This window comes from Salarias fasciatus, chromosome 20, assembly GCF_902148845.1.
Source record: "Salarias fasciatus chromosome 20, fSalaFa1.1, whole genome shotgun sequence".
Lineage (NCBI taxonomy): Eukaryota > Metazoa > Chordata > Actinopteri > Blenniiformes > Blenniidae > Salarias > Salarias fasciatus.
In genome coordinates this window covers 22,387,457-22,414,760 of record NC_043764.1, presented here as the reverse complement: position 1 = coordinate 22,414,760, position 27,304 = coordinate 22,387,457, and the positions used below count along the sequence as shown (strand labels likewise).

The following is a 27,304-nucleotide window of genomic DNA, read 5'->3' as shown; positions in this document are numbered from 1 at the left end:
TGTGACCTCTGCTGTGTGTTTCAGCTGCGTGGTGGATGAGATGGACTTCTCGGGTATGGACCTGGACGACGCTCTGAGGAAGTTCCAGGCTCAGATCAAAGTTCAAGGAGAAGCCCAGAAAGTGGAGCGGCTCATTGAGGCGTTCAGGTTTGTTTCAGCCAATCAAGCCGAAAGAACCGGTATGTCGTTTGCGTCGGCCTCCGAATCGCGTTCACGGTGTTTACTCCTTTTGTTTCTTCAGTCAGAGGTATTGTGTGTGTAATCCAACCCTGGTCCGGCAGTTCCAAAACCCTGACACCATCTTCATCTTGGCCTTCGCCATCATCCTCCTCAACACAGACATGTACAGCCCCAACGTCAAAGCTGAGAGGAAGATGAAACTGGAGGATTTCATCAAGAATTTAAGAGGTGCTGCTCAACAGAAAAGACAAATACACTCTCAGCGTGAATCTGTGAAACACACACTGTGTGAAGCAGGATTTTAGACCTCCTCCAGCCTTTCAGTTCATAGTGAAAGGTTTTCTTCCTAAAAGTTGAAAATAACTATGTATATATACTTTTTCACTAAGATTTTATTATGACAGATTATTGCTATAGTCGATTTTTTTTTTGTATGTATTTGTGATTTCTTTGATATTTTTTTGACACTTTTCACTTTTACTTATACTTTACTTACTGACTTTACTTATATAACATGAACACTTTGGAAAACAGCTGGTCCTCATACACAGCTCATGTATGTACTTAATCAATCTCGTCTCTGTACTCAGTTAAATGAATCTGAATTTCTCATATTTCCACGTTTTTGTGGATTTAGTCCTAAATTTTCCTTAAAAAACAGCAAATGCATGTTGCAAGTTCTCATATATTATCACATGCACTCAGTTTCAGTTGACTATACTTCCTCTAAAAGCCTCCTTTCCCGTGCTATTCAAGGCGTGGACAATGGACAGGATATACCCAGGGACCTGCTGGTTGGAATCTACCAGCGAATACAAAAATGGGAGCTGCGGACCAATGACGACCACGTGTCCCAAGTCCAGGCAGTGGAGAGAGTCATTGTGGGCAAGAAACCGGTCAGTTTTTTGCAGTTGCATACACAGAAAAATGTAACTTTTTGTCCCCGCTGTTTAATATTTTATTCATTTGTGCTGTTTCTGTGTGTGTAGGTGCTGTCACTTCCCCATCGTAGACTGGTGTGTTGTTGCCAGCTCTATGAGGTGCCTGACCCCAACAGACCTCAGAGGACAGGAGTGCATCAGCGGGAGGTTTTTCTCTTTAATGACCTGCTGGTGGTAAGACTCTCTTCAGATATATTTTTAAAGAGATATTTGAAATTAAAAACCTGTTAGCAATATTCCAAAACAGTAACTGTATAATAGAATGTCCTTGAGCCCAAGAAATTACAGTTCTAATCACTTCTTTAATACAATTGCGTAGTTTTTTATTTTTACAAAAATCTACTTTCAAAATATGGACATTTGGAATAATGAAGGCACTTTCCATTTTCCGTTCTTTTGATGCTATAATTATAGTCTGAAAATGTTTCACGCTTGAAAAGAAAATCTCAGTTCAGTTGAAACATTGTCATTAAGCTTGTTTTCTAGATTTTTTATCTACAAAAGGAACCATATCTTTGGATGGATCGGAAACAAAATACTGAATGAAAATGTTTTCAGTTCATTCTTATAAGGAATAAATATGCTACTTCAGTCACTCACATTCACTTTGTCAACTGGGAGCAATTTGGAATCCCAGATTAACCTCAGAACCCAAGAAAACCCATGCATGAACCAGTGATTTCTCACTGTGAGGGAAGAGTGTGAACATATGTGCCTTACATTTTTTCCATATCTAATACAGTTGTTGGTAATTATAGGTTGCTATCTTTATGTACTGATTCACCACAAATACCAAGTGGCAGTGGTGATTTCACTGTATAACTCAAAGATCAAATGCAACACAATGTGTGAAACAATATATCATTTATGTTGTGCTCCAGGTGACCAAAATCTTCCAGAAGAAGAAAACCTCAGTGACTTATAGTTTCAGACAATCGTTCCCTTTGGTTGAGATGCAAGTGCACATGTTTCAGAACTCATGTAAGAAACTTTAATTTCTCTCTTTAAACGTTATCTATTCTTTTTTCATCCATGACGAGTAGAGATTTACGCTTTCCGTGTTTGAATCTAGACTATCCTCATGGCATCCGCCTGACCTCAGCAGTGCTGGGCGGAGAGAGGAAAGTTCTTATCGTCTTTATGGCGCCCAGTCAGCAGGACCGCACCCGCTTTGTTAGCGACCTCAGGGAGAGCATCGCTGAAGTGCAAGAGATGGAGAAATACAGAGTTGAATGTAAGTACCCCATCTGCTGGCCGATCCGTTGAATTGGAGAGCAACGTTTAGGAAGCATGAGAGCATCAGAGGGACTGCTCGCGCTGGAGGACCGGGTGGGAAAGGGAGAGAGGTGAGGCTGAGATGACTTGGTCATGTAGGAAAGATGATGATAAATATGTTGGGAAAAGGGTGGTGAGGATGGAGATACTGGGAGGAGAAGCCCAGTGACGAGTGTCTTGTATACGCAGTGAGGGATTACAGGCAGGCACCGTCGCATACAGTGAGAATACATGGAATATAAAATATTGGAGGATGGGGGCAGTCGGGGTTAGAGGTCAAGGAGGCGAGTTTGTATGGATCCACATGTGTGAATACATCATGCTGGAGTGTTCTGGGCTTTCGCCTGTTCTAAAGGTTTAAAAAATAAAACAAAAAACGGTTCAGGCCTGTAAACATGTTTACCTTTGCTCTCTGTTTGAAGGCTTGTGCGTTCATGAGAGTGGAGTTACTAGCTAGCATTTGACTTCACTGTGAAGCTTTGTAATCAGAGACTAAATTGAATCCTAAAAGCTGTTGGAGGCAATCTGAGGGGTCTCCCAGTACAGCACATTTGAGAACCAATGGGTTCTTTGCACTAATAAAGAGCTGTGCCTTCAGTAAACTGATCTGTTTTAATCTTCCTGTTGGTTTAATTTGCTTGGAAAAAAATCCCATAAACATGAGCAAGTTCACAGTTTAAGTCATAAATGTTCATGGGTTATTAATATATCTCTGTTTATGACTGCTTGGTGCTACCATTGTATTGATAATTCTTCTCAGTGCCAGGTTTCCTCCTCTCATTTCACATTCCCCTGTGCCCTCTGTTTTCATTTACAGCGGAGTTGGAGAAACAAAAAGGTGTTATGCGCCCGAGCTTGCTCACTGGAGGTGTGGTTGGAGGAGGCGTAGGTGTGAAGAGCGATGTTGTGAATGGCACTCTGGGAAGGACGAGTTTTGACGACAACTGCTCAGTGGGTGAAGGCCTGAAACGCACGGCGCTCAGCTCATCTCTCAGGGATCTATCGGAGACAGGTGAGGCCGCTTCGCCTGCCGTCTCTTTGCCCCGTGGTATTTAATTCTGCCTTCTGGGATGCATTTAGCCTGCATGTTTCGGTCTCTGTTTTCATCACTACCTCTTGAACTTCTTTCTGCCTAATGCTGCTCTTATCTAAAAAAAGATTTCCTTCGCTAATCTGATTCTTCCTGGTGGGGTGCAGGGAAACGTGGTCGCAGGAACAGTGTTGGTTCTCTGGACAGTACGATGGAAGTAAGTCTCTGTGTCAGACTAGACTTAGATCTGATCCCCTCAGCAGACTTACATTTCCCCTTTCTTGGTGCTTTATATTTCCCCAGCATGCTCAATGTGTGTACATTGTGCATAATTATGGCGTGCGCGTGTACATGCATGTGTTCTGCACTGACGATCCTCTGCATGGCTGTGTGCTTTTCAAACCTGTTCCAGTATGCCACTCACCCCGTGATACGGATATTTCCAGTTTGTGAAGATTTTTGCAAAAGCAGATGTGTTACAGAAATCGTCCACTGACTCTTTCTGCAGCCTGACGATGCTTTATTCTCTCAGGGCTCCATCATTAGCAGCCCGCAACCTCATCAGCGCTACCCGATGCCAGGTGTGCTGCCTGGCTGCTACGGAACAGAAGACTTCCGGCCTCATCGCCCCATCCTGAGCCCCGGGTCGGGGGTGGGGGGTGGGCCGGGGCAGCAACATACCACTGCTGGGACAGGAGTTGGGGGAGTCTCCAGCAGTGTAGAGAGAGCAGGAGCGGGGAGCGGCCCTGGGGGGAGCAGCAGCAACAACAGCGGCTCCTTCCTGGGTTCCCTATTCGGCAGCAAACGCGCCAAACCACCGGGGCCCCTTATTCCACCGGGGCCACCCTACCCCGCACCTGTCCCCCCACCGACTACGGGAGGACCCCCTCCTCTCTCCCCTTCATCTCTATGCCAGTTGGAGGGGGGTTCCTCCAAGATCCAGGCGCTGCACGCACAGTACTGTCACGCGGGCACCGTGCAGCCGCCGCCACCGTACTACCATCACCATCGCTACCACGTCCAAAGTGTCCCGTCACCTTTGCAAGGAGTGCCCCCGCATACCCTCCAGAGAGGCCCGCTGCCCTGTCGTCCGCCGGTTGGCCTGCCACACACTACGCACCCGCAGCTGGCCCATCTCTCCCAGCTCTCCCAGCATGGGCTTCCGGGTCGCTACGCCAACATGGTGGTCGGATGTCCCCCCCCCCTTTCTCCTCTCTCCCAACACTGCCCGAACCCCCCGTTCGCCCTCTACCACGCGCAGCCCACACACTCTATCAGAGGGGGCGGCGGCCCTGGTACCAAGCCTCCCCTCACGTTGTCACACTCCCACCCCCACCCCCACGCACACTCCCAAACCCACCCCGGACACGTGCACACACCACACCCAGCCAGCCACTCCACCCACCAAACACACTTTATATTCGGCACGCTGCCCCACAACCTGCCGTCCGCTACCGTCAATGCGCATCACGCAGCGTCCGCCGGCCCGTATCTGCCCCAGTACCCTCCTCTCTCCTCCATCCCCCCTCCCCCACCACACTCCCCTTTACCCCCCCCTTCGTCCCCCCTTACCCCTCTTACACCTCTCTCCCCTCACCCCCCCCAGCACCCCGGGCAGCCTCAGCAGGGGCCGCAGGTGACAGGGGCTGGAGCGACAGGTACAGGGGGCAGCTCCAAATCCAAGCCTATCAACCGGATAAGTACCGTGGTCTGACCCGGACGTGGAGCTCCCGGATCCAGAGGTCAGACGACAGGTCGGAGGAGGTGGGCAGGGCCAGGCCGAGAACCAAGTCGGCCCGCACGGAGAGCAACAGCAGCGGCTTCAGCGACAAGAGGAAACGCAGCCTGCTTCGACTCTGCTACTTCCACCTCCGTTTCCCACATATGTAGGTGAGAAGGCAGACGCAGCCAGGGTTAGAGAGGAACTCTGAACCAACACACACACACACACACACACACACACATACACACACACAAAACACCACATGAAAGCACACATACTCCACACGTCTCCAAACACAATCAAAAAAGTTTATAGCCATATAAGTCAAGACGAAACTAAATATATATCTAGGTATATTGCCTAAGTTTTAATTGTCTGAAGTCTAGTTGAGTCCGTATGAGACTATTTACATGTACAGTACCAAGATGTGAAAACGTGACACTGGAACAACAGGAGACCGTCTCGTATCCACCTGCTTACATGGGAGTGTAAATAAAGACTGAACCACCGAATGCATTCCAGCGGAGTTTGGCATTGAAGAACAGCAGAACGTTGCAAAAAAAAATGTCCCTTGACTTTGCAATAATTTTACTTCGCTTCATGATGTCTCCGTCTATTCTTGCAGGTTGACGCTTTGCTGACAGACATATTTTTTTTCTAAAGAAAACCTCAGATCTGTTGCTTCGTCTTAAATTTCTTAAAACCAGTGCACGGTTTCCTGACAGTCTTTTGCTCAATGGTCTTTTACATGTCGACAGGACTCACCAGGCTTTGTAATGCATTCTTTGTGGGGTATGGGAATTAATGACACAAATAATAATATATTTTGAATGTTTCTGAAGCTTCTCGCTGTTTTACTCGATATTATGATATACCTGCTATGAGTATGATGAATATTGTCTAATAATTGTTTTGATCAGTGATTAATTATCAGCAGATGTTTGTACATGGTTATAGAGAGTATATGCACATAGGAATTCCCTCAGTTTGCCATAACCACTTGAGGGTTTTCACATATGTGAAGTGTGATTTATTTTCATAGTACCACGTTTTCCATTTAGTTCATCTTTTAATAAAAACAATTACTGTTGGGGGAAAAAAAAGAAGAATGAGATTTAGTTTTCGTTCAAATTGATTTGAACGCTGATGATATATTTTCCTCCTTTTCTGTTCTGTTTGTTGCGCACAAACAGGGGCACAACTTCTTAAATGGGGTGAACAACAAAACTTGAATTTTACAGATTGAGTCTGACTATTTTTCTCCTTTTTTTTTTTTGTTTTTAAGCTCCCAGTTGGGGAAAAATTGTTTAAACATGGATGTGTTGATTGGAAAATCAGAATCAGACGCGGCAACAATGCCCTGCTCTTGGCAATCATCAGATTTACTCATTGAATGTTTTTTCTATGTTATGAAAGAAGCACGCTTTTACATGAGGTTTTGTGGTTTTGCACACGTGATGTCTTAAGTCAGAAATGGCCTTCTTCGAATCCTCCCTCTCCTAACACCTTCAGAAATATTATTATTATATCCTATTGCGTTTTCTAGCACCTCGGCATCTTGCTGAGAGCCTCTTGTTTAAAAACACAACAAGAGTCAAGAATGTAAAATAGCCAACAGGTACATAATGTACTTTCTGCTGTGTTTATTTTTTTCCTGCCTGTGGGCTTTGTGTTATCTTTTTTGCTACTGCAGTCTTTGAAGGTAAAATTAAGCATTTATGTAATTTACCCACAATGACACTTACTACAAAGAGAAAACTATATATACTCTTATTTTCAAGATAATAAAAGAATGAAGGTGAAATATAATCGTCAATGGAACAAGCTGCTGACAAAGATTCCAAAATTTGAGAGGATCTGAATAATCGAAAAGGGATTTTAAGAAGGTTTTGAAAACTTCAAGAATGTTAAATGAAGGTTGTTGTTTTGTTTTGTTTTTTTTTGTTTTTTTTTTTTTCAGTATGTGTTGGCTATCATTTTGTTTTCATGGTGTCTTTTTGGCTCTTCTTGCATGAATATATCTGCACTTATTAAATAGATTGTACTGTATAAACCTGAATGTACATAATATCTTATAAATAGGCTTCTTAACTATGTAAGAAGCTCCCGCTCTGTATTCAGGTGCGTGCATGTGAGTGCCACTAAGTATGTACATAATCAACAAGGACAGGGATAGGAAACGTTGGCCAAAAGGATTTCTGACTTCTTTTTCTTTTCTTATCATTTAAGACCGAAGGTGAGAGAATGAGTTACAGCTATATAAATTAAAAAAAAAAAGTTTTATCTGTCAGTGCACTTATTGATATTATTTTAAACAAATGATTTCAGATTTTTCTTTGTGTATGTAATATGTGTACTGAAAGAATAGAGAATTGAGATGTGAATATTTATTGCTTCTGATAAATTAAAGTGTCCTTGCAGTGAAGTTACCAGTGTGTGTGTGTAGTTTGTGTTTTTTTTTACACCACTGAATTACTCAAATGAAAATTGTTGTCATCTGTTCTATCCAACTAAAAGTCGTGGAGGGGTTTGAGTTGATCTCAGGAGACAAAGGCGAGGACGAGGTACACCCTAAACTGGCCATCGTAAATCTGAGCAAACAGAGAGAGGCACTCACAAACTCTCATGCCTCCTAATAAGATCTCTCAGCCACCAATTAATGGTTAATTAGTAAAACTTGTGTTTGTGGTTAATTATTAACCACAAACACAAATTTAAACCCACTATAGCCTGCAGCTGAACCGTGGATTCTGTCACTGTGAGGTTTGAACGTTAACCACTGTTCCATCCTACAGCCAGACCTTCAAAGTCATAAGGAGTATGTTCAAAGGTAAAATGAGTAAAGACTGTATTTATATTGAGAATAAAAAATGCACTGATGTTCTCTTCGACTGTTGCTTTATGCTATGAACAAGAATAAATGCCCATTTTACTATCATCAGTTTGGTCAAATGAATAAGTGGGAGAACTGCAAGACACTGAATCCAATAAATAAATACAGATTTTTTTTTTAAATGACACAAGTTCATAAACTTAAGTAAGTGAAAATGCAAGATAAAAACAGATGTGATCAGTGAAGTCAGACAAGATGAACAGTGAAGGTGCTACGCATATGAACATAAACAACTCTAGACTTAATACTTTCACATGAACAATTTTAACAGAGTTGAGGTTGTCTTTTTGTCAAAATTAAGCTGAATTTGACAATTAAACAACAAAAATACTGTAAATGCATTTTACACTGAAATAAGGTTCCTAAGTTTTCTTCACCGCTTTAGCCTATTCGAGATTGTGGAGTGTTAGGGCAGCGCACACCCTAGACAGGTCACCAGTCCATCACAGGGCAAACGGAAAGACAGGCAACCACACACACATTCACATCTCAGAGGCAATTTATGGCCACAGATTAATCTCTCATGGATGTTTTTGGAATATGGGAGGAAACCCAGTGTAATCAGAGGAAGCCCATATTCATATGGAAAGAACGTGCAAACTCTACACAGACAAGTCCAGCAAATACTGTACTTTCTTTAAATACTGTCTATGAGGCGAGAGAGTGCGAACCACTGTTCCACCACCACAACCTCCAAGTTACACAAAAATTCAAATATTCAAAATGTCCTCACCTTTGCCCAAGTCTTACAAATGTTTGTGCTCTGAGGCTGTTCTGGGTCAATGTGAACCATTCTTTTTGTCTTGTGCAAAACAGGATACAGTCTTATGACACTAGATGTTTTTCAGCAAAAACATTGTGTGGTAACACATAAGCGTGCTATGCTATCTGAAGCATCAAGAAATAATCATCCATTTATTAACGTCAGATCTGAACATATATTGTATGCCAAGGCCAGCTCTTTCTGTGTGGCATTAACATGTTCTCCCCGTGTGTGTGTGTGTGTGTGTGTGTGTGTGTGTGTGTGTGTGTGTGTGTGTGTGTGTGTGTGTGTGTGTGTGTGTGTGTGTGTGTGTGTGTGTGTGTGTGTGTGTGTTCTTGTATTTCTATCCTTGTCGGGGCCAAATGTCCCCACAAGGATAGCAAAACGTGAAACGACGTGCCTTGTGGGGACCTTTTTCCGGTCCTAAGTAGGAGAAACAGTGTTTTCTTGACCATGTTGTTGTTACTGAAAAAAGTAAAAGTGCAAAAACATTTCTTTAGGGTTAGGCTTTGTTGTGGTGTGGGTTAGGGTTAGGGTAAGGGTCAGGGTTAGGGGCTAGACATGAATGGGAGTCAATGGACGGTCCCCACAAGGATAGAAATACAAGACTGTGTGTGTGTGTGTGTGTGTGTGTGGAGGGGGCGGGGGTTTCCTCCAGGTACTTCATTCTCCTCCCACAATCCACAAACATTCTTCTCAGGTTAATTAGTCAGCTTAAATTGCCCCTTTGGTGTGAATGTGTGAGTTTGTGGTTGTCTTTCCCCAACCATGGTCAGCTGGGATCGACTTCAGCGCCCTGCAATCCTGAACAGGATAAAACGGTATTGATGATGAATAGGTTATATCATTATTCAACGAAACATGGGTGTTGAAAATAAAATCTCTGTCCTTTCTAAAACATTTATTGAGAATTAAATATTTACTTATTAATACCAGGCTTTTTACATTCTAAACATATAGCACGTGACTGCTAAAAATTAACCTGCATCTACTGTGAAAGCTTGAAATATGTGTCAGAGTTATGTAGCTCGTCTGCATTGTTTGATATTATTATTTATTATTAGAAATTTTATATTATCATTATTGCATATTATGGTGATTTTATTGCGGTCTCAGAGTGTTTTTCTTTTTTTTTTCGTCTTGCTGCAGGTGATAATAATAGTAATATCGGACTGCACTGGTGATCTGTGCTGCTCCGCAGGCTCGGTTCTAACTGCGTGTGTACGTGCGCACTACTTTCAGGGAGTAAACGTGAGACACGCGCTCAGAAGATCTGAGGTTGTACTTCGGTCGTGAGAAAAAAACTAAGATGGCGTCTCGTCAAGAAAGATAGGATGGCCTGAAGAGAGTGATGATGTTGATCGGGAAATGATTGATAACGATATAAATTGATAAAGTTTGAGACCCTCCTTCGACACTTAAGCGAACACAAGCCGTCCATGTTTCTGAGTCCTTGGCTGAGTGGAGTTTATGGAGAACTGACGCTTGAAAAATCGGTTTACTTTGCTAGCAGCGGTAAGCTAGCCAACTGGACCGAGCACAGCTGGCCAACATTAGCCAAACCACCAGCAGTCATCACAACAACAGAAGGAAGGAGAGCGGCCACAGTCCCTATCACACCCCGGGACATCGCGGTGTCTGCGGGTCAGTCACGGAAATGCACCGGGACACAACACTACATCGGGGGGATGTCAACAAATAATGCATTTCTTGCGTGTGGCTACATGACTAGCGTTAACTAGCTCGCTTGTTCGCATCGTCTGAGTACGTGGGTTGACTGGTCTGCGATCACGTCGTTGACTGTAGTTTCCTTCATCGCTCAGTTAATGTTAGCCAACTCATGCTAGTTATCTCAAACCGTGGGAGAGGATCAGTGGAGGCCTCGATGCTAGCGTTAGCCGAGAGCGGCGTTTCTGCCTCACCTAGCTGGACAATAGAACCAATATAGAGTTATATATTGGCCAGGTGAAGATGAATGAATGGCCCTCGGCTAACCCACAACAAATAATCGAACCGGACGTGTTATACTCTTTTATTTAATTTAGCTGCCAGCTGCCGTGGAAGGTAAGGTTAGTTTTATCCCCAAGTTCAGCAGCTATTTGCTAACATTAATCTGTAAAGTCTGTACTTATACGTGCTGTTGGGTGACAATGATATGATGTTCACATTAAGATGTGTCTTATTTGGCTCTTGCCATCGAGTGAGTGTGCCCTGTCTGGTCTCAGTGGTGTGTGTGTGTGTGTATGTGTGTGAGATGCCTTCATGGCCTTCTATACCTTAAGGTCCATGGCCTCCACGCCATTGTTTGTCTGAAGGCCCATGAAGATTCAGACATAAGGGCAACAGACGCATCATCCAAGTGTCTTTATTTCATTTGGCATTTTCTACACAGTAAAGGAGCATTTCATCAAAATGGCCTAGTGTCTCTCATACATGTTAATGTCACGTAACAGTGTTTGTATTTCATAACCATGCTGTATGTTGTCATAATTATGACAACATATCAGCTTATTATGCTTGGTTATTGCTACACTGTGTACAGTAGTTTTTTAATTCATTGAGTATTTTCCCTTTGACACAATTTGTCTTGAATCATCAGTATTTCCTGTTATGGGTGTTTGTTGTTGGGGGAGGGGTATTGACAACGATCACTTTGAGAACAAAACACTCCTGTTTTTCCACATGTCGATAATGGAATCGTGTGAACTTCTGTATAAATGACTCTGTCATACGTATGTAAAGCAGACGGTAGTGGAAGAAATGATGTAGTATGAGTGACATTATATAATCCGCTCTCTTAACCATGTAGGCTGCCTCATTCTGTTGTCAGTGTGACAAGTAACTCACAAGTGCATGTCTGCTCCTAATTCTTATCTGTACCATATAAACTAAAGGGCACGAAGGAGTTATACTTCCAGTTCAGTGAATAGATATCTGTGAAAATATGCAGTGTTGTAATGGTTTCAAAACATCAGTTTACATGAGACGTCTGGCATGTTATCTCAGGTGGAAATATGACTGTTTGATATTTGATCGACTTGTTTGAACCGTCTGTGTCTCCTGTCATCAGGGCAATGGAAGGGGAAGAGTTTGTACCTCCTCCGGAGTGTCCCGTATTCGAGCCAACATGGGAGGAGTTTCAGGATCCTCTGGGCTACATCGCAAAGATACGTCCAATTGCAGAGAAGTCTGGGATCTGCAAAATTCGACCTCCTCAAGTAAATATTTGCTTTCAATTGAATTATTACAAAGAAATGGCACGCACTAAGTTCTTCCCTGTTTTGTCATGTGTGAGTTAGCTGATTTAACAGAGCATTACCCTTGACACCTTCACTTGGTTTGTCCATAATGTCTCATTTCTTTGACACATTTTGAGTATGTGCAATATCAACAAAAACAAAGCAGCACACTTGAAATGTGACAGGAGCAAATGATTGATTCCCACGAGAGAAAAAATATTCCACAGGATTAAATATTTATGAATGACAATATGACGTTGCTATTTACACCTGCATCGAAACCAGTGGAAAAAAACCCAGAAAGAATGAATACGCTTTAAACATAAGTGGCTGTGTTCTGTTGTTTCTATACTGTCAATAAGATTTGATTCTCTCTTGAATCTTTAGAGGTCAGAGAAGATATGGACAAATCGAAGTTGATGAACGTTCATCACTACTTACAGTTCAGCTTTTTTCTGTAACAGAGCTATGGGAATATTTTCTTGAGAGTTGATTCATGTTGATATTGTAGCGTTTGACTAATATCTCATGTCCAAATGTAATTGTTGTCCTTTTAGCAAAGTTTGTCTGTGTGTGTTTTTAAACAGGACTGGCAGCCACCCTTTTCTGTGGAGCTGGATAGTTTCCGCTTCACTCCTCGTATCCAGAGGCTTAATGAGTTGGAGGTAATTCATTTTTCCATTTAAACCTTGTACATGTCACATGGCAGAGTGTTGAAGCAGCAGACTTTGAGCATCATGAATGTCTCTCACTTTGTTTAACTTCAGGCTGAGACAAGAGTGAAGCTTAACTACTTGGACCGCATTGCCAGATTTTGGGAGATACAGGGATCTTCCTTGAAAATCCCACATATCGAAAGGCGCATCCTTGATCTTTTCAGCCTGTCAAAGGTGAGAATCAGGAAACACTGTTTTTTCTCTGGCAACATATTCAGTTTTTTTCTTTTTCTCCTTATGCTTACTGATGTTTTTGATCAAATGCTCTTCTGTTCCAGGTTGTAACAGATGAAGGAGGTTTTGAGATGGTCTGTAAGGAGCGGCGCTGGGCTCGCGTGGCTCAGAGGCTCGGCTACCCTCACGGCAAGAACATCGGGTCTCTGCTGCGCTCGCACTACGAGAGAATCGTCTACCCCTTCGAAATGTTCCAGTCTGGTGCCAGCCTGCCGGTATCACTCTCCACATTTTTGTTTTTCCTTTTTTTTTCTTTGAGAGTATAGCAGAAATGCATCGGGGACGTGTCGGGTATAGAAATTGACTTTAGATTTGTGAATTATTTACAGTGTGTGTGTAGACTTGGATCTAAACATTTTTTTTTTCTTCTTATTTGCAGCACTGCAAGCCGAAGCATTACGATGGCGAAGAAGTGGACAAAGAGTATAAACCTCACTCCATTCCCCTGCGTCAGTCTGTCCAGCCCTCCAAAATGAGCAGCTATGGACGCAGAGCAAACAGATGCCAGCCTGATGTGAGTGAGAGCGCCTTACCGTACTTGTCATTCAACACATTTGCATACCGGCGTGACCGGAAACCCAGCACTGAACTGTGCCTCGGTCGCCTCAGTATCATTTTTTCGGGATCAAGTTTCCCAGTGCACATTACCGCCTCTTGAGTTTAATATGAAATTGAACTTTTTGTTTTAATAATCACACAAAAATCCCATTGGTTTGATTCATCTGCTGCAAGAGAAATTGGTTTGTGCAGTGGCACTGCAAACAGAGGTGTGAATTTCAATGTGCAACTGAGTTTATCTGCCCTATCCATGTCATATTCAAACCCAGTGCTTTTTTTTTTTTCATTGTGAAGAATCTCACATGAAATGACATTAAATGTATTTGTCTAATTTGTGACAGTTATATATTCTGTTATTTCCACCCGTGCAGTCTGCATTAAACAGTAGATGTAGAGAAACTGTTTCTGATGTATTCCTAACACCATGCAGTGGAAGTTCCATTTCACGGTTCACCATCTATTTGCCCCAAACATCCGTAACCCTTTCATCTCGACAGGCTAACAGCTAGCGAGCCGTCCACTAAGCAGCTGTTTGAGAAAAAGGTTTTTCAGCATGGACCATGCTGCCATGTTATTCCCGTCTGTGTTCCCATCAGTTGCAGTAGCGTCCAAACTATGTGACGGTGCACTCAGCCTGCCTGCTCTCCATCCTGTCATGCTGCTGCTGCCGCTGCTGCCGCTGCGCTCAACTCTGCTGTCGCCGCTTTCATTTCCATGTATTCTTTTGTTGTCTGCCTTCTGTCCTGCGCTTCCTTCCATCTCCCAAGTAGACACGTCATTTTATTTAATGAGCCGCATCGACAAAAAAAAAAATATTTTTTTTCCTTTTGTTGTGCTGGACTACATCCTTTGATTTGCTTACTTAAGTGAACACTGTGTCAGCCATGTATGTGACTGACACAATGCTTTATTTTTGCTACTTTAGGAGTTATATCTAATGTATGTAATTAAAAAAAATCCAGAGAATTTCAGGTGACAACAGCTTTCCATTATTGAAATGTAGGTACGTCTTTATATTTGGCAACCTCTTGGACTTGAGCATACTTTTGCGACCCATTGGTTGCTAGTTATAACGCATGAAACCTAAATTGCCAGCTGCACTGACTCCTCACAGCCAAACACCTTTCCAAGCCAGTTTTTGTATTTCTAAAGCGGTCTCATGTAAAATAGATCAGCTGAATCACTTGTTAGATAATCACAGAAAGGTATTTAGGTCAGTGCTCCATCAGCTGGAATTTGGTTTTATCAAACAATACTGCGCACATCTTTTTTTTTTTTTTTTTAATCACTTCATCTCAAAATGAGTTTGCGACATTTAGCAGTATTGATTTTGTGGAAGCAGTAAATCCAGCATAACATGTAACCCTTGTCTCATAATGTGTCCTAATTCTAGTTTACATACAACTTCCAGATATTTTTTTTTTTTTTCAATTTGTTCCAGGCTCTCTCCCCTCTTTTCTCATCACCTTTTCCCCCCTCTTGTCTTAGTTTATTGTTGCTGTTATTGTCTCCCCTTGCAGGGTCCAGAGGATCTGGCCCCCCATCCTCTCACCACTGGCTCTCAACTCATCTCTGCGGTACTGCCTCTTGAGCATATGAACTCACTCTCCGCCCCGCTCTCCCCCCCCCGCCTCTTCTCCCAGACCTCCATGCCCCCTTCTGAAGTTGTCCTCGTGTTCTGCTTCTGTTGTTTTAATTAACCACGGAACATTTTCATTAACATGCGAGCGTACGCTGCGTTTCTCAGTGTGGGCGCGGCCATAAAACCCTCCGGTGCCACGGCAGCTGTAGTGGACGTCACCATTATTTACTGTTTCTAAACTGCGGGGATTGATTTTATTCAGATTAAATATTTCTTCATCTTGAAAATGCCCCCAGGCTCTAAATGAGCGCTGCAAAGATTCTTAGTCTACATTTATGCTAGGCAATATTTTGCAGATGGACTAACACTTTGTTGGTCTCGAACAATAACAAAAACAAATACAGGTGTTTGAAACACAGCTTTTATTCTAAGCTAGGTGAAGTTCTTTCAAGAGGGTTGAATATTTCCGTAGATGCATCTCGTCGGTGATTTACTCTGCAGCTTTCTCACTCGCGCTCTTTCTCTGTGGCTGTTCTTGGCTTGTGGTGCTCTGTAGCTGGGCTGTCTGTGTGGCTTTGCCGTTTTGCCTTGCCGTCCTCTCACAGCAGCGGCTAACATTGCGGCTGCATGTGTCTGTTTGAGTGCACTCACATAGAGGAAGCAGCGAGGTTCAAACGAATGATAATAATTTACATTTTTATTTAGTGAGGTTAAGTGACGAAATTTACAATATTAATAAAGGTTGTTTTTCACTCGCCCTGACCTCTTAATAACCAGATGCAGTCTTGTAAGCTGTGTGCTGGGCTGAATGCAATGCAGTGAGTTGTTATGAAGGTATTTCTCTAACGCCTCTAAAAAAAAATGCAAGGAAAACAGCAAAAGGAAACTTCCTCGATTGTGCATTGATTACGATCTGCTGGGAGAAGAGTGACTCAGAAGCTCATCACTCTGCGCTGTGTCCATTTCGCGGAGTCTGGGCAAAGTCTGACAGCAGCACAAACGAAAGAGCTTTGCTTTTTTTTTTTTTTTTTTTTAAAGCAGACACTGACCTGCTTTTCTTTTTTTAATGTATTTAATTGTATTTATTTATTTATTTTTCTTTTGTTGAGGGTTCAGATCATCCAATTTAGTTTAAAACAGACGAACCCCAACAAGAGAAGAGACACCCTCAGGTCTGCCGACTTGGAGTCACCCGCTTTGGAACTGACTCGTGCTACAGGGACCTTCCCATCTGCTTCGCTGTTTCTTATATTTATTCACCAAGAGGAAGAGTTTCTTTGGTTTAAGGGGAAAAAACAACAACATATACTTCATGTTCAGAGATCTGATGTGTTCTTTTAGCTAAATCTTCCTGGAAAAGCTGTTGAAGAGCATCTTTTCTGACATGACGTCTCTCCAGTTTTCTGTGACTCTAACAGTGTTGTCATAGTATGCAAATATCGGTTTCCCTGCTGTGGGAGTGTAGATTAATGGGAGTGTAGAGTGTAGTGGATTCACTCATTTATCTACCATTGTGGGAAAACTTGAAGAGTTAGTTTCAATTTTAAAACCAAGATGAAAAATAATGTTGTATCCTCTTCAGCTTCACTAAAATAACTTTTCAAGTGGCAACAGAATCCGCTGTGTTTGGTCCACATTAGCTTCAGCTCATAGTTTTTATTCTCCTTGCAGACTGAAACACTTTGTTGCTCTTGTTTTTTTTTTTATTCTTGGTCTTCCAGTTTGAACGAAAATACACAGATGCATTCTTAGATCATGTAATTTCTCAAGATTTTTTTGTCTGAATTTCTTTCTCAACTGAATCATAATCCCTTTTTTCACTACTGGTCTAACTTGGAATTAGATATTGTTCCCAGTTAGAGTCAAACCAACAGTGATGTCCGCCTGAATTCAACATAAATTACCAAGTGATGTCTTGTTTTTTTAAGAATTTTCGTCCGTTGGACCATGCTAAAAGCCAGTCTGTCCAGGCTTTGGTGAAAAAGTCAATATGTCAAAATGAAAATGCATGTTTGAATTTTCTTCTTTTCATTTTCTTATGACTTTTTACCTTTAAAAAGAAAACCAAGTACGATTACACAGCTGATTGTGCTGAGGTTCCTACATCTACTGAAAATGTCTTGCTTTTATTTTTCAAGTCTACTTATTTTCTGTTCTTTACATGAGGGACAAACTTCCCAGTCTATTAACAAAAATGATACGATCTGAACTTCTCCTAACTCTGAGCTATTCTCATCTGTTCTGACTGTGGATGCATCTGCTGGTGACTGTGTGAGATGGTGGTGGGCCTTAACCTTCAGACTTTCACAGTGGTGGAGGTTAACTTTTCCTCACTTTCTAACCTAGCGTAATCCTTTCTTGTGATGCATCGCTATGCTATCGTTTCACCCGTTTGTTCTGCACTTGGGCTCCACCCCTGCTTTGCTCTGTGTGCTTTGGACAGTGACTGTCCATGGTCTCATGCTTTTCCTCCTTCCTTCCGCCGACAGCCTGAACCGACAGAGGAAGACATAGAGAAAAACCCGGAGCTGAAGAAGCTGCAGATTTACGGTGCGGGGCCGAAGATGATGGGACTCGGACTAGTGGCAAGAGACAAAGGCATCAGGAAGAAAGGTGAGTCCCGTTAACTCGTTTTAAAGGGAAACAATCAGGGGAAATCCATTGATCAGTTACTTGAAGTTGGATTGAGTGCAGTATAAATTTTAGAATGTGTTTCACCCAGCTGCTTCTGATTGTGGACATTCCCGCTCTTTTTAGATGAGCTGCCTCAAACCCTGACCATCAAAGAGGATGTGTCTCCTCCTCCCGGCGACGCCTCGGTCAAACCGGAGCCACTGGAGCCGCCGGAGCAGCAGAACGACGAGAGCACGTCCAGCCCTCCGATGCCTCCGCTGAGCGTCACCGTGAAGAAGGAAGAACCAGAGGAGGAGAACGGAAAGCATATCGACGAGGCTGAGCCCGACCCCGACGGGCCGTGCACCAAAATGACCATGAGGCTCCGACGAAACCTCAACAACCCGCAGTGTGTGAGTGATCTCCGCCCCGATCGGTGTTCCATCAGTCCTGCGTGTCTTGTATTTCTCTGACCCTGCTTTTCTTTCCGTCCCGCTCCATCTTGCAGGTGGATAATTTTGTGTGTCGGATGTGCGGCCGGGGAGACGACGACGAGAAGCTCCTGCTGTGCGACGGCTGTGACGACAACTACCACACTTTCTGCCTGCTGCCCCCGCTCACCGAACCCCCCAAAGGCAACTGGCGGTGCCCCAAGTGTGTGGCGGAAGTGAGTACAAGTCTCTGTAAGGGCGTTTTTGAATCCGTCAACTCTAAAAACTCTTGGCTTATGACCCGCTTTTACTGCTTTAGGAGTGCAAGAAACCCTCAGAAGCGTTCGGCTTCGAGCAGGCTACACGAGAGTACACTCTGCAGAGTTTTGGGGAAATGGCAGATGCCTTCAAAGCAGATTATTTCAACATGCCGGTTCATGTAAGTGCAAACACAACAGATGCCGCCTATTCATTATGGAGCTCTGTTCTGCCTTGAGTGGCGAGAACAGAGACGTATATTTAGTCTTGTTGTTGTCGTCCGTCTAGATGGTTCCCACGGAGCTCGTGGAGAGAGAGTTCTGGAGATTAGTCAGCAGTATCGAGGAAGACGTGACTGTCGAGTACGGGGCAGACATACACTCCAAAGAGTTCGGAAGCGGCTTCCCAATGAACAATGGAAAGAGGATCCTCACAAAGGAAGAGGAGGTATGTAGATTATGGTTTGGGTGGAACCAGCTTTCTGAACTATGTTTTAAAGTAGATGGGTGTGTCCTGCTTTATATAAAACACTGAAAAATAATCTGAATGCAAATTACCAAAGAATTTATTCCTCTAAACATTTTGGTACTAAACTGTCAAACTAAAGTTAATTAGAAATGGTAGGTTTACATCAATGCAAGCTTAGTTAGGGTGTTAAAATAACAAAATATTAACTATTTTAACTCATTGGCTTGATAATTTAAATATTTAAGTGTTGAGGTGGGAGGTTAATGACAACAGCTTAAATATTGTCCATCCTCCCACATTTCAGCATCAGCATGTAATTCTGTCGTTAACGTTTTGTCATTTTATTTGTGAAATGTGAGATTGTAAAAAGTCAGAATTCCTTAAAGATCAAGGGTGTTTTATTTGATTTTAATCTTAATTTTCTTTTATTTTTGTAGAAAGCATTTCCATATTTTTACTTGATGGTTAAACAGGATTTTTAAGTTAAGAGGTTAAAAATGATTTCATAGCGAAACCACTAATAGCTCATTAAAGTTTTAAAATTCTTTTTCGACGAGCACTAGTGCATGAAAAAAAACACTACTCTCTGAAATCCCAAATTTTCCCTGATGTGTTTTGTCCTTCGCTTATTTTAAGTGGCTGTGTTTTTTTGTTTTTTTTTGTGTGACGTTTTTCAGGAGTATGCCCGCTGCGGCTGGAACCTGAACGTGATGCCCGTGCTGGAGCAGTCGCTCCTGTGCCATATTAATGGAGACATCTCTGGGATGAAGGTGCCGTGGCTCTATGTGGGCATGGTGTTCTCGGCTTTCTGCTGGCACATCGAGGATCACTGGAGCTACTCCATCAACTACCTGCACTGGTACCTCAGTTTAAAATGACTGCAGGCTTTAATACTGAGATTGCCATGATGTTGTGCAGGAGTTTACTTTGACTGACGTTTTGTTTTCCTCTTCCTCTCCAGGGGCGAGCCTAAGACCTGGTACGGCGTCCCCTCCGTGGCAGCTGAGCGGCTCGAGGAGGTCATGAAGAAGCTGACCCCAGAGCTGTTTGAATTCCAGCCCGACCTCCTGCATCAGCTCGTTACCATCATGAACCCCAATATCCTCATGTCTCACGGAGTCCCGGTCAGTCCAGCAGCACTCACTCGCTCACATGGGAAGATTAGGGACTCGGGTTGTTGACGCCGTTTCCTTTCGTTAATCGCCACCTCGTTTCTGCCTTGCAGGTTGTTCGGACCAACCAGTGCGCTGGCGAGTTCGTCATCACCTTTCCTCGAGCCTACCACAGCGGCTTCAATCAGGGATACAACTTTGCTGAAGCTGTCAACTTCCTCACTGCGGACTGGGTGAGTTTCCATTCTCTCCACATGTCGGTTCATGTTATTTGAATCGAGCATGACGAGGGTAACGTTCTCCTCTGCCTCTCAGCTCCCTGCCGGTCGGTCGTGCATCGAGCACTACCGGCGCCTGCGGAGGTATTGCGTGTTCTCCCACGAGGAGCTCACCTGCAAAATGGCTGCTAATCCAGAGAAACTGGACCTCAACTTGGCCGCAGCTACACACCGGGAAATGTTCATCATCGTTCAGGAAGAGAGAAAGCTGCGCAAAGGCCTGATGGAAAGGGTGAGGGGCCGATCCGGAGCTTGAACCAATCGGTCGATGCATTGTTCATGTGTCAGCTGACGCATTCTGGTGAAACTTTGGGTTTTTACTCATCAGGGCATTACAGAAGCAGAGCGGGAGGCTTTCGAGCTGCTGCCCGATGACGAGAGACAGTGCGACAAATGCAAGACCACATGCTTCCTGTCGGCTCTGGCCTGCTCAAACTGTCCCGAGCGTCTGGTGTGTCTCTATCACACTCAGGATCTGTGCAACTGTCCCACTGATAAACTCTACCTCAGGTACTCATCAAAAAAATATGCTACATTTGTTTAATTAGATTGAATTGGCCTGTGTTAATCTTTTTTTGTTGTCCTTCCTTCTTGCAGGTATAGATACACCCTGGATGAGTTGTTAGCCATGTTGCATCGATTAAAGGTTCGCTCAGAGTCCTTCGACTCGTGGGCCAACAGAGTAAAAGAAGCACTTGAGCAGGAAGAGGGAAACAAAATAGGTAGGATATCAACATGTGATTCCCAGAGGCCATTAAAATTTCAGACATTGTTTCATTGAGTGAGAGTTACAGAGATTGTGCTCAGATTCCAGTTTTTTTTTTTTTATTATTTAATTCCAGATATTAAAGATTTGGAGACGCTGAAGGGCGAAGCGGCAGAGAAGAAGTTTCCCGATAACGAACTTCTCCGGAAACTCAACACTGTCCTGAAAAACATCGGACAGTGCAAGCAGACGAGCACCGAACTCCTCAGTAACTCTCAGAATCGGTGAGCTGGAAACACACACGCCTCGCTTTAATCATCTCTGCTCTGTGACATCCGCTCACATGATGCTTTCTTTCAGTGAAAATAGGATGACGTTGGCGCAGCTGCAGTCTCTGGTCGAGACCATGCAGAACCTGCCCTGTGTGATGACCCAGTTAGAGGAAGTCCAGGTGAGTCACCCAGAGCTTTATCACTCTTTCTTTTACATCCTTTTCTCACTCTTTCTTCCCTTTCTCTGATCATTTCTTTTTGACAATTTCTATGTATCGTAATCATTAATATCTTCTGAGCTGCTTAAAAGTGGAATTTAACCTCTGCACCCTCAAATTTCCCAGGCGGTTTTGCAGACGGTGGAGGGCTACCGGAGCAAGGTTCAGCTTCTCGTCAACGAAAAGGACTGGAGGAAGGACTCACCGCCGCCCGAGCAGCTGCAGGAGCTGTTGGAGGCAGGGGCCGAGCTGGCCGTCGTGGTGCCGGAGTTCACTTTACTCCAGGGCCTGAAGGAGCAGGGCCACTGGCTGGCGGACGTCAGGCGCACCCTCGGCACCGACGGAGGGGAGCGGCAGGAAGTCACACTGGACGTGCTGCGGAACCTGATGGAGGCCGGCTGCAACGTGCCTCAGAGCGTGTCGGTGGAGACCGCCATGGCGGAGCTGCAGGAGCTGCTCACCATTGCGGAACGCTGGGAAGAGAAAGCACAGATCTGCTTGGAACAAAGGTGGAGCTGTAAATCACCCGGCTCAGCTTGTTGTGAAGATATTAACATTTTTGTGGGACTTCACCCTTGCAGGCAGAAGCACCCGCTCTCTACCCTGGAGGCGATAGTGAATGAGGCCCAGCTAATTCCAGTCACACTACCCAACATTCTGGCTCTGCAGGACTGTCTCACCCGAGCTCGAGCCTGGGTGACAGACTTAGAGGAAATACAGGTGAACAGAGACGCTGTCTAATGCTCCTTTGAGGTTTACAGTCACTCTAATGCTTGTTTGATTTTTTCCGATCTAACACACACTGTGTGCTGTCGTAGAACGGAGAGCATTACCCATGTCTGGATGACCTGGAGGGCCTGGTGGCTATCGGGAGGGACCTTCCGGTTTTCATGGCGGAGTTGAGGCAGCTGGAGCTGCAGGTGGCCAGCGCGCACTCCTGGAGGGACAAGGCCAGCAAGACCTTCCTGAAGAAGAGCACTCAGCACAGCCTGCTGGAGGTAGCCTGGAAGTTAAGATCAGTGGCACAATCTGGGAGGTTGTTTTTATTTCAGAACATTTTTGGGATTTGAAACACACTGCTGGCAATCGTAATCACTTCTTTTTGTGAACTTGGTTCCGCATAAAGCTGCAGATGTTATCGTCAAGAAGCCTCATTACTGATAACTGAATTGATTTCCGCAGGTGTTGTGTCCGTGTGCAAAGCGGAGGGAGAGGCGAGCCGCTCCAGAGCTGGCGGACGATCCGTCAGATGATTCAGATACTAACACCCTGGGGCTGTCTGCCCAGGACCTGAGGGACCCCGCAGCCATTGTGAGTGTGCTCAGCGTGTCTGTCTTTAAACCTCTGCTGCAGGTCGGTTTTGCCACAAAGATACAGTCTGTCTGCGCGCCTTGCTTCCAGGTGATGGCGTTCAAAGAAGGGGAGCACCAGGAAAAGGAAGCACTACTGAGGCTACAGAAAGTCAACATGTGCAAATCTGGACTTACTACTGCGAGTCATTCGGAGGACAAGGAGAACGGGAGGTGGGACGACTCCATGGAGACGGACGCGTCCATCCACTCCGAGAACTCTGTGAAAGAGAACGGCAACAGCAACCACACCTGCGCCGCCCCCCAGTCGGTGTGCGTGTGCTCCGGGCGGCCCCGCGCCCCTCAGCTCCGCTGCCACCTGTGTAAGGACTGGTTCCACGGCGGCTGCGTCTCCTTCCCCTCCCTGCTGCCTCCGTCCGGACCGCCGATTAACCCCCTTTGCTGGTGGGACTGGGACTCGCGCTTCTTGTGCCCGCGGTGCCAGCGGTCGCGGCGGCCGCGCCTGGAGACCATCCTGGCGTTGCTCGTAGCCCTGCAGAAGCTGCCCGTCCGCCTGCCCGAGGGAGAGGCCCTGCAGTGCCTGACGGAGCGGGCCATCACCTGGCAGGGCCGGGCCAAGGAGGCGCTGGAGACCGCCGAGGTGCAGCAGGCTCTCCAGAAGCTGCACGAACTCAAAGACACTCTCCACCACGAAGCGGAGAAAGAGACGCAGGAAAGCTCAGTTATTGTTTTATCAGACTCTGAAGGAGCCGACGGAGACGACGCGATCATCGATTTAACAGAGGATAATTCACCTAAGAAGAACAAGGAAACCAATGGCACTCTGGTACGTTTTTAAATGAGCTTTACCGCTGCAGTAATTGATCGAATGGGTGATTCACTGTCTAACACGATGTTGGCAATGTTGGCAGGCTGGGTGTGAAAATGGCGTCAGCAAGAAGCCCAACGTTACAGGTAACGCTCCCTCTTCAAACTGACTGTTTTCAGCCAAATTCTGCAGTGTTTTTTTTTTCCCCCACTGATCACTTCACCGGCTCCCTGTCTTCCCTCCAGGAGTGGAGTCTCTGCAGGCTCTGCTGCCTTTGCTCAAAGGCGAGGTGGTGGGACTCTCCCCAGCCACCAGGCTGCGGCTGGAGGAGCTGCAGCTGGAGGGAGATCTGCTGGAGGTGTCCCTAGACCAGACCAACACCATCCACAGAGTCCTGCAAGCGGCGTCCTCTCCCCCCACAGAAACACTGCACACACTCATTCAGGTCAGGAAAACACACCGTTGGGGCATTTTAGGTTATTTGGAGCTACTGAAACACAAGTTACACAACTTAGTCTTCTCGCGATTGAAAAAAACATGGCAGGAATGTGTTTTTCTAGAAAGCAGGGAAAATCCCAGATCAGCTGCTCATCAAGACATTTCATGATGGTTCAGAAACATCCCATCGTTTTGACTCTTTTCAGACTCTAATGAGATTTTATTATTAATTCCTCATATTTCTTCAAATGGATCAAGTTGGTTTTACACACAGCTGGTTATATTTTCCACCCGGACATCAAATATTTTTCTTTTTATGCACAAAGTCTTTAAATTGTGTGAATTCAGTGATTTATTTATTCAAACTGCTCAGTGAGCGGACCAGTGAAGCAATACTGTTTTCATCTTTTTGTTTTCTCTTCTTTGGCGTCACTGAGCCGATCAGCACAGGTCATTGATCCAACAGAACATGACTTAACTTTCCTGCTTTTTGGTTTCTCTTTGTGACCCCGAATGTGATTCTGGTTGGAATTAGTCACAGAACTTTATAACAGAACATTCACATGTGCAGCCAAGAAAGGTCAACGGCGACAAATAACGTACTGTTGATACAAAAAGATGTTTCACAATTAAAAGAATGCACAACAGCTTAGTGACGCTCTGGACCGAATTTAGTTTATAAACAAACTAAATGGCTGTGATTCATGGAAGGTGTTCATTTTTGTGTTTAAACTGATTTTACATGTTGGTGTTAGTTAGAATCGCCTGATGATTGATGGCGGTTGTTCTTCGTCTCTCAGATTGAACTTGAAGAGCAGAGGCGAGTGAGTCGCGGACGGGCCAAGGACTCCAAGAGGAAGAGGAAGAGCCACAAAGGTGTTGGTGGTGACGGCGCAGGAGAGCGCTCTCTGGACGGCTCGCAGTCCAAGAAGAGCTGTCCCGTCAGCCAGAGCGCTCCTCCTCACGTACCCATCCAGATCCATCCAGAGGTGACCAACCTCTCTGTCTGGGTTTAATTCCCGGGAAACCGGCATCCGCCGAGTGTGACTCACGCTCTGCTTTTTTCTTGTCTTGACAGATTTTGTGATGCACTCGGAAGGTTGGAGCTCCGTTTCGCCGGATCGGAATGGAAGAGACGGAGCTCTCTGTGCCAGAAAACAGTGTCAACTTCTAGACAGATGCAGGACATCCCCACCCCCGCCCCCCTCTGCCCCGCCCCCCCTGTCCCTACCCCACCCTTCTCATGCTTCATCCACGTATTCAGACAATAACAGAGCGATGCCTCCTCTGCTACACTCCACCGTCTCACCCACCACACCGCTCTCACCCTCCCCTCTCTCTTTTTTTTTTTTCTCACATCTTCAGGCTCCTACTTGAACTTTGCTCCCCGCCCCTCCCGATCCATTTCCCCCCTGTGAACATATAAAGACTTTGTTGGATCGCTGTGAGACTTATAGGAGCGTCTTTGGTCTAGCGTTGTCTCTGAGGTCAGTCAGTATGCTTTGTTATCCAAACTGTATTAAATGCTAGTTGAGCCGTTGCCCGTTGGGGAGGCCGGCAGTTGCAGTTTTCAGTTGAGCGCTTTCTCTCTCTCTCTCTCTCTCTCTCTCTCTCTCTCTCTCTCTCTCTCTCTCTCCATCTATCTTTCTCTTTCTATCTCGTTGAAGTTGGATAAGCTATGAGTGTGTTTAGACAGTTCTGTGGGCATGATTCCCGACTCTGAGGAGCAGCAGAGGATGTTCGCCTGCTGATCGGAGACAACGCCACCGTGGTTACATTTGTATTTTTTAACTTTTAGTTGTATTAAATCTTGCGTTCGACGCCGTTTTGAGGGGACGTGCATTTTGAAGAAACGGAGTGAAATTTGGGAAGTGTTAAAAAAACAGGACTTCATGTTTTTGGTGCTACTTTCCCAAAATTGGACATGTGTACCTCTCTGCTTAGTTATTCCTCCTCTCCTTTCCTTTAACGCCGTTTATTTTATTTTCCAGCACCTTCCCCTCTTTCACCTCATTTCCCTTCATTCACTCTGTTTGCAAATTATGGTAACTTCACTGTAACTCACTTTGTCTCATTTTATTTTGTTTTCTGGGTTCAAATGGTTATATTATTATAATTATTATTGATATTGCAGACACACAGTTGTCGTGAGTTTGTGTATAAACTTTTCATTTTACTGTTGCCTTTGTTTCTTTTCACTCTTGTTAGAAAAATAAAGGTTTAGAATTGTTTAGGATACACGGACTCATTTTTCTCGCCGTTTTAATGACTCTGAGACGCCGTTTTCATGATCAACAGTATTTATTTAGAAAAGATTTCACTGTAAAATGGCAGACACTAGACATCACAATATTGCACAAACAAATACACCATGTAGTTTCTTTAATTCTATGCTAGGGGTTCTGAGCAAAGTCATAGACACATCCACGATTACAGAATGTCGAAGGCCTTCAATCTTAACATGAAAAACATCATTTCGGGCTCATTATTAAACATGCATCTAAGCCAAATGGAAAAAAAAAAATCAGTTTTTGTTCAAAGGGTGTTGGGGTTTTTTTTCTTGTTTTTTCTTTATTCTACTTAATTCAAATGAGTCACCCCATTCTTGGCTTTAACCGTCACCATAGGAAGCACAGAAGAAGTGAGAACAGTTGCTGGGGAGCAAGTTAACAGATTCTTTTGTTAGTAAGAACAATCATTGGTCTTTAAAAAAACAACAACCCTCAGCTGCAGCCGGTATGAAATCAGTATGAAACGGTCCAAAATGTTCATTTTTCTGAGAAAAGCAGTGAAATGTCAAAACGGTAATTCAGACATTTAGTCATGTAAAATGTGCCCTTGTTGAGGAAATTATGGTTTTCTGTGCTTGGATGATGCAATGTGCTTTTCTGATTTTTTTTTTTAAAAAAGAAAAAAATGTCAGAAATACTAAAATTGTGCTATAAAGTCAAGTCTGCCTGAAGAAAAGGCATCGCTCAGCTCCTCATGATCAAAGAATAACAAAAAAGCATCTGTGGTCTGGCAATGATGCCGCCGTTCCTCGTGTGGAAAGCAAAGGAGCGTTTGTACACAAGGACTGCAGGGATAAGTGGGGGAGCAGCGACGACTGTCACGCAACAATCATTCAAAGACGTATTCAGTCCAGTCCTTTGTGAAAAGGAAATGTACAGTTTTTATGGCACAAAAGTGACTGTTTTTTTTCTTCAGGGTTTCACAGCAGCGTGGCTCGTTTTGTGATCTCAGAAATGTAATGGAGGC

At 44.4% G+C, this 27,304-nt stretch overlaps 2 protein-coding genes across 7 annotated transcripts in view; both read left to right on the top strand.

The window, feature by feature from the left end:
- Positions 1-6,241, top strand: part of iqsec2b (IQ motif and Sec7 domain ArfGEF 2b) — a 32,123-nt gene extending 25,882 nt beyond the window's left edge. For 3 of the 5 annotated variants that reach the window (XM_030118583.1, XM_030118581.1, XM_030118584.1), the window contains 9 exons: positions 25-147; positions 242-408; positions 937-1,076; positions 1,170-1,295; positions 2,003-2,102; positions 2,194-2,355; positions 3,214-3,408; positions 3,594-3,643; positions 3,935-6,241. In XM_030118583.1, coding sequence (XP_029974443.1) covers positions 25-147; positions 242-408; positions 937-1,076; positions 1,170-1,295; positions 2,003-2,102; positions 2,194-2,355; positions 3,214-3,408; positions 3,594-3,643; positions 3,935-5,140 — 2,269 coding nt within the window. In that variant the 3' untranslated portion in view covers positions 5,141-6,241. The remainder of the gene's footprint in view (positions 1-24; positions 148-241; positions 409-936; positions 1,077-1,169; positions 1,296-2,002; positions 2,103-2,193; positions 2,356-3,213; positions 3,409-3,593; positions 3,644-3,934) is intronic. The other 2 variants (XM_030118582.1, XM_030118585.1) reach the window with 2 other exon arrangements.
- A 3,839-nt stretch (positions 6,242-10,080) lies between these two features.
- On the top strand, positions 10,081-26,284 carry kdm5c (lysine demethylase 5C). Of its 2 annotated transcripts, XM_030118579.1 has the most exons (29): positions 10,081-10,449; positions 11,876-12,023; positions 12,632-12,709; positions 12,812-12,934; positions 13,039-13,209; positions 13,374-13,508; positions 15,073-15,129; positions 17,624-17,747; positions 17,892-18,160; positions 18,256-18,414; positions 18,498-18,617; positions 18,725-18,883; positions 19,582-19,763; positions 19,866-20,028; positions 20,130-20,249; positions 20,332-20,526; positions 20,623-20,804; positions 20,892-21,016; positions 21,137-21,284; positions 21,361-21,451; positions 21,617-21,999; positions 22,072-22,210; positions 22,309-22,488; positions 22,673-22,801; positions 22,892-23,626; positions 23,712-23,754; positions 23,854-24,053; positions 24,847-25,035; positions 25,125-26,284. In XM_030118579.1, exons 2-29 carry the CDS (start codon positions 11,880-11,882, stop codon positions 25,131-25,133), a joined length of 4,752 nt encoding a protein of 1,583 aa, XP_029974439.1. In that variant the 5' UTR covers positions 10,081-10,449; positions 11,876-11,879; the 3' UTR covers positions 25,134-26,284. The 2 variants fall into 2 exon arrangements, with proteins under 2 accessions (XP_029974439.1, XP_029974440.1); XM_030118580.1 differs by lacking the exon at positions 15,073-15,129.
- Positions 26,285-27,304: the final 1,020 nt, after the last annotated feature.

Excerpts from the sequence above, each read along its gene's own strand:
- kdm5c (XM_030118579.1), top strand. The coding sequence starts at position 11,880 with ATGGAAGGGGAAGAGTTTGTACCTCCTCCGGAGTGTCCCGTATTCGAG. Across the intron at positions 12,935-13,038 it reads ATCTTTTCAGCCTGTCAAAG|GTTGTAACAGATGAAGGAGG; the intron begins GTGAGAATCAGG and ends CTTCTGTTCCAG. Across the intron at positions 18,161-18,255 it reads ACCTCAACAACCCGCAGTGT|GTGGATAATTTTGTGTGTCG; the intron begins GTGAGTGATCTC and ends TCCATCTTGCAG.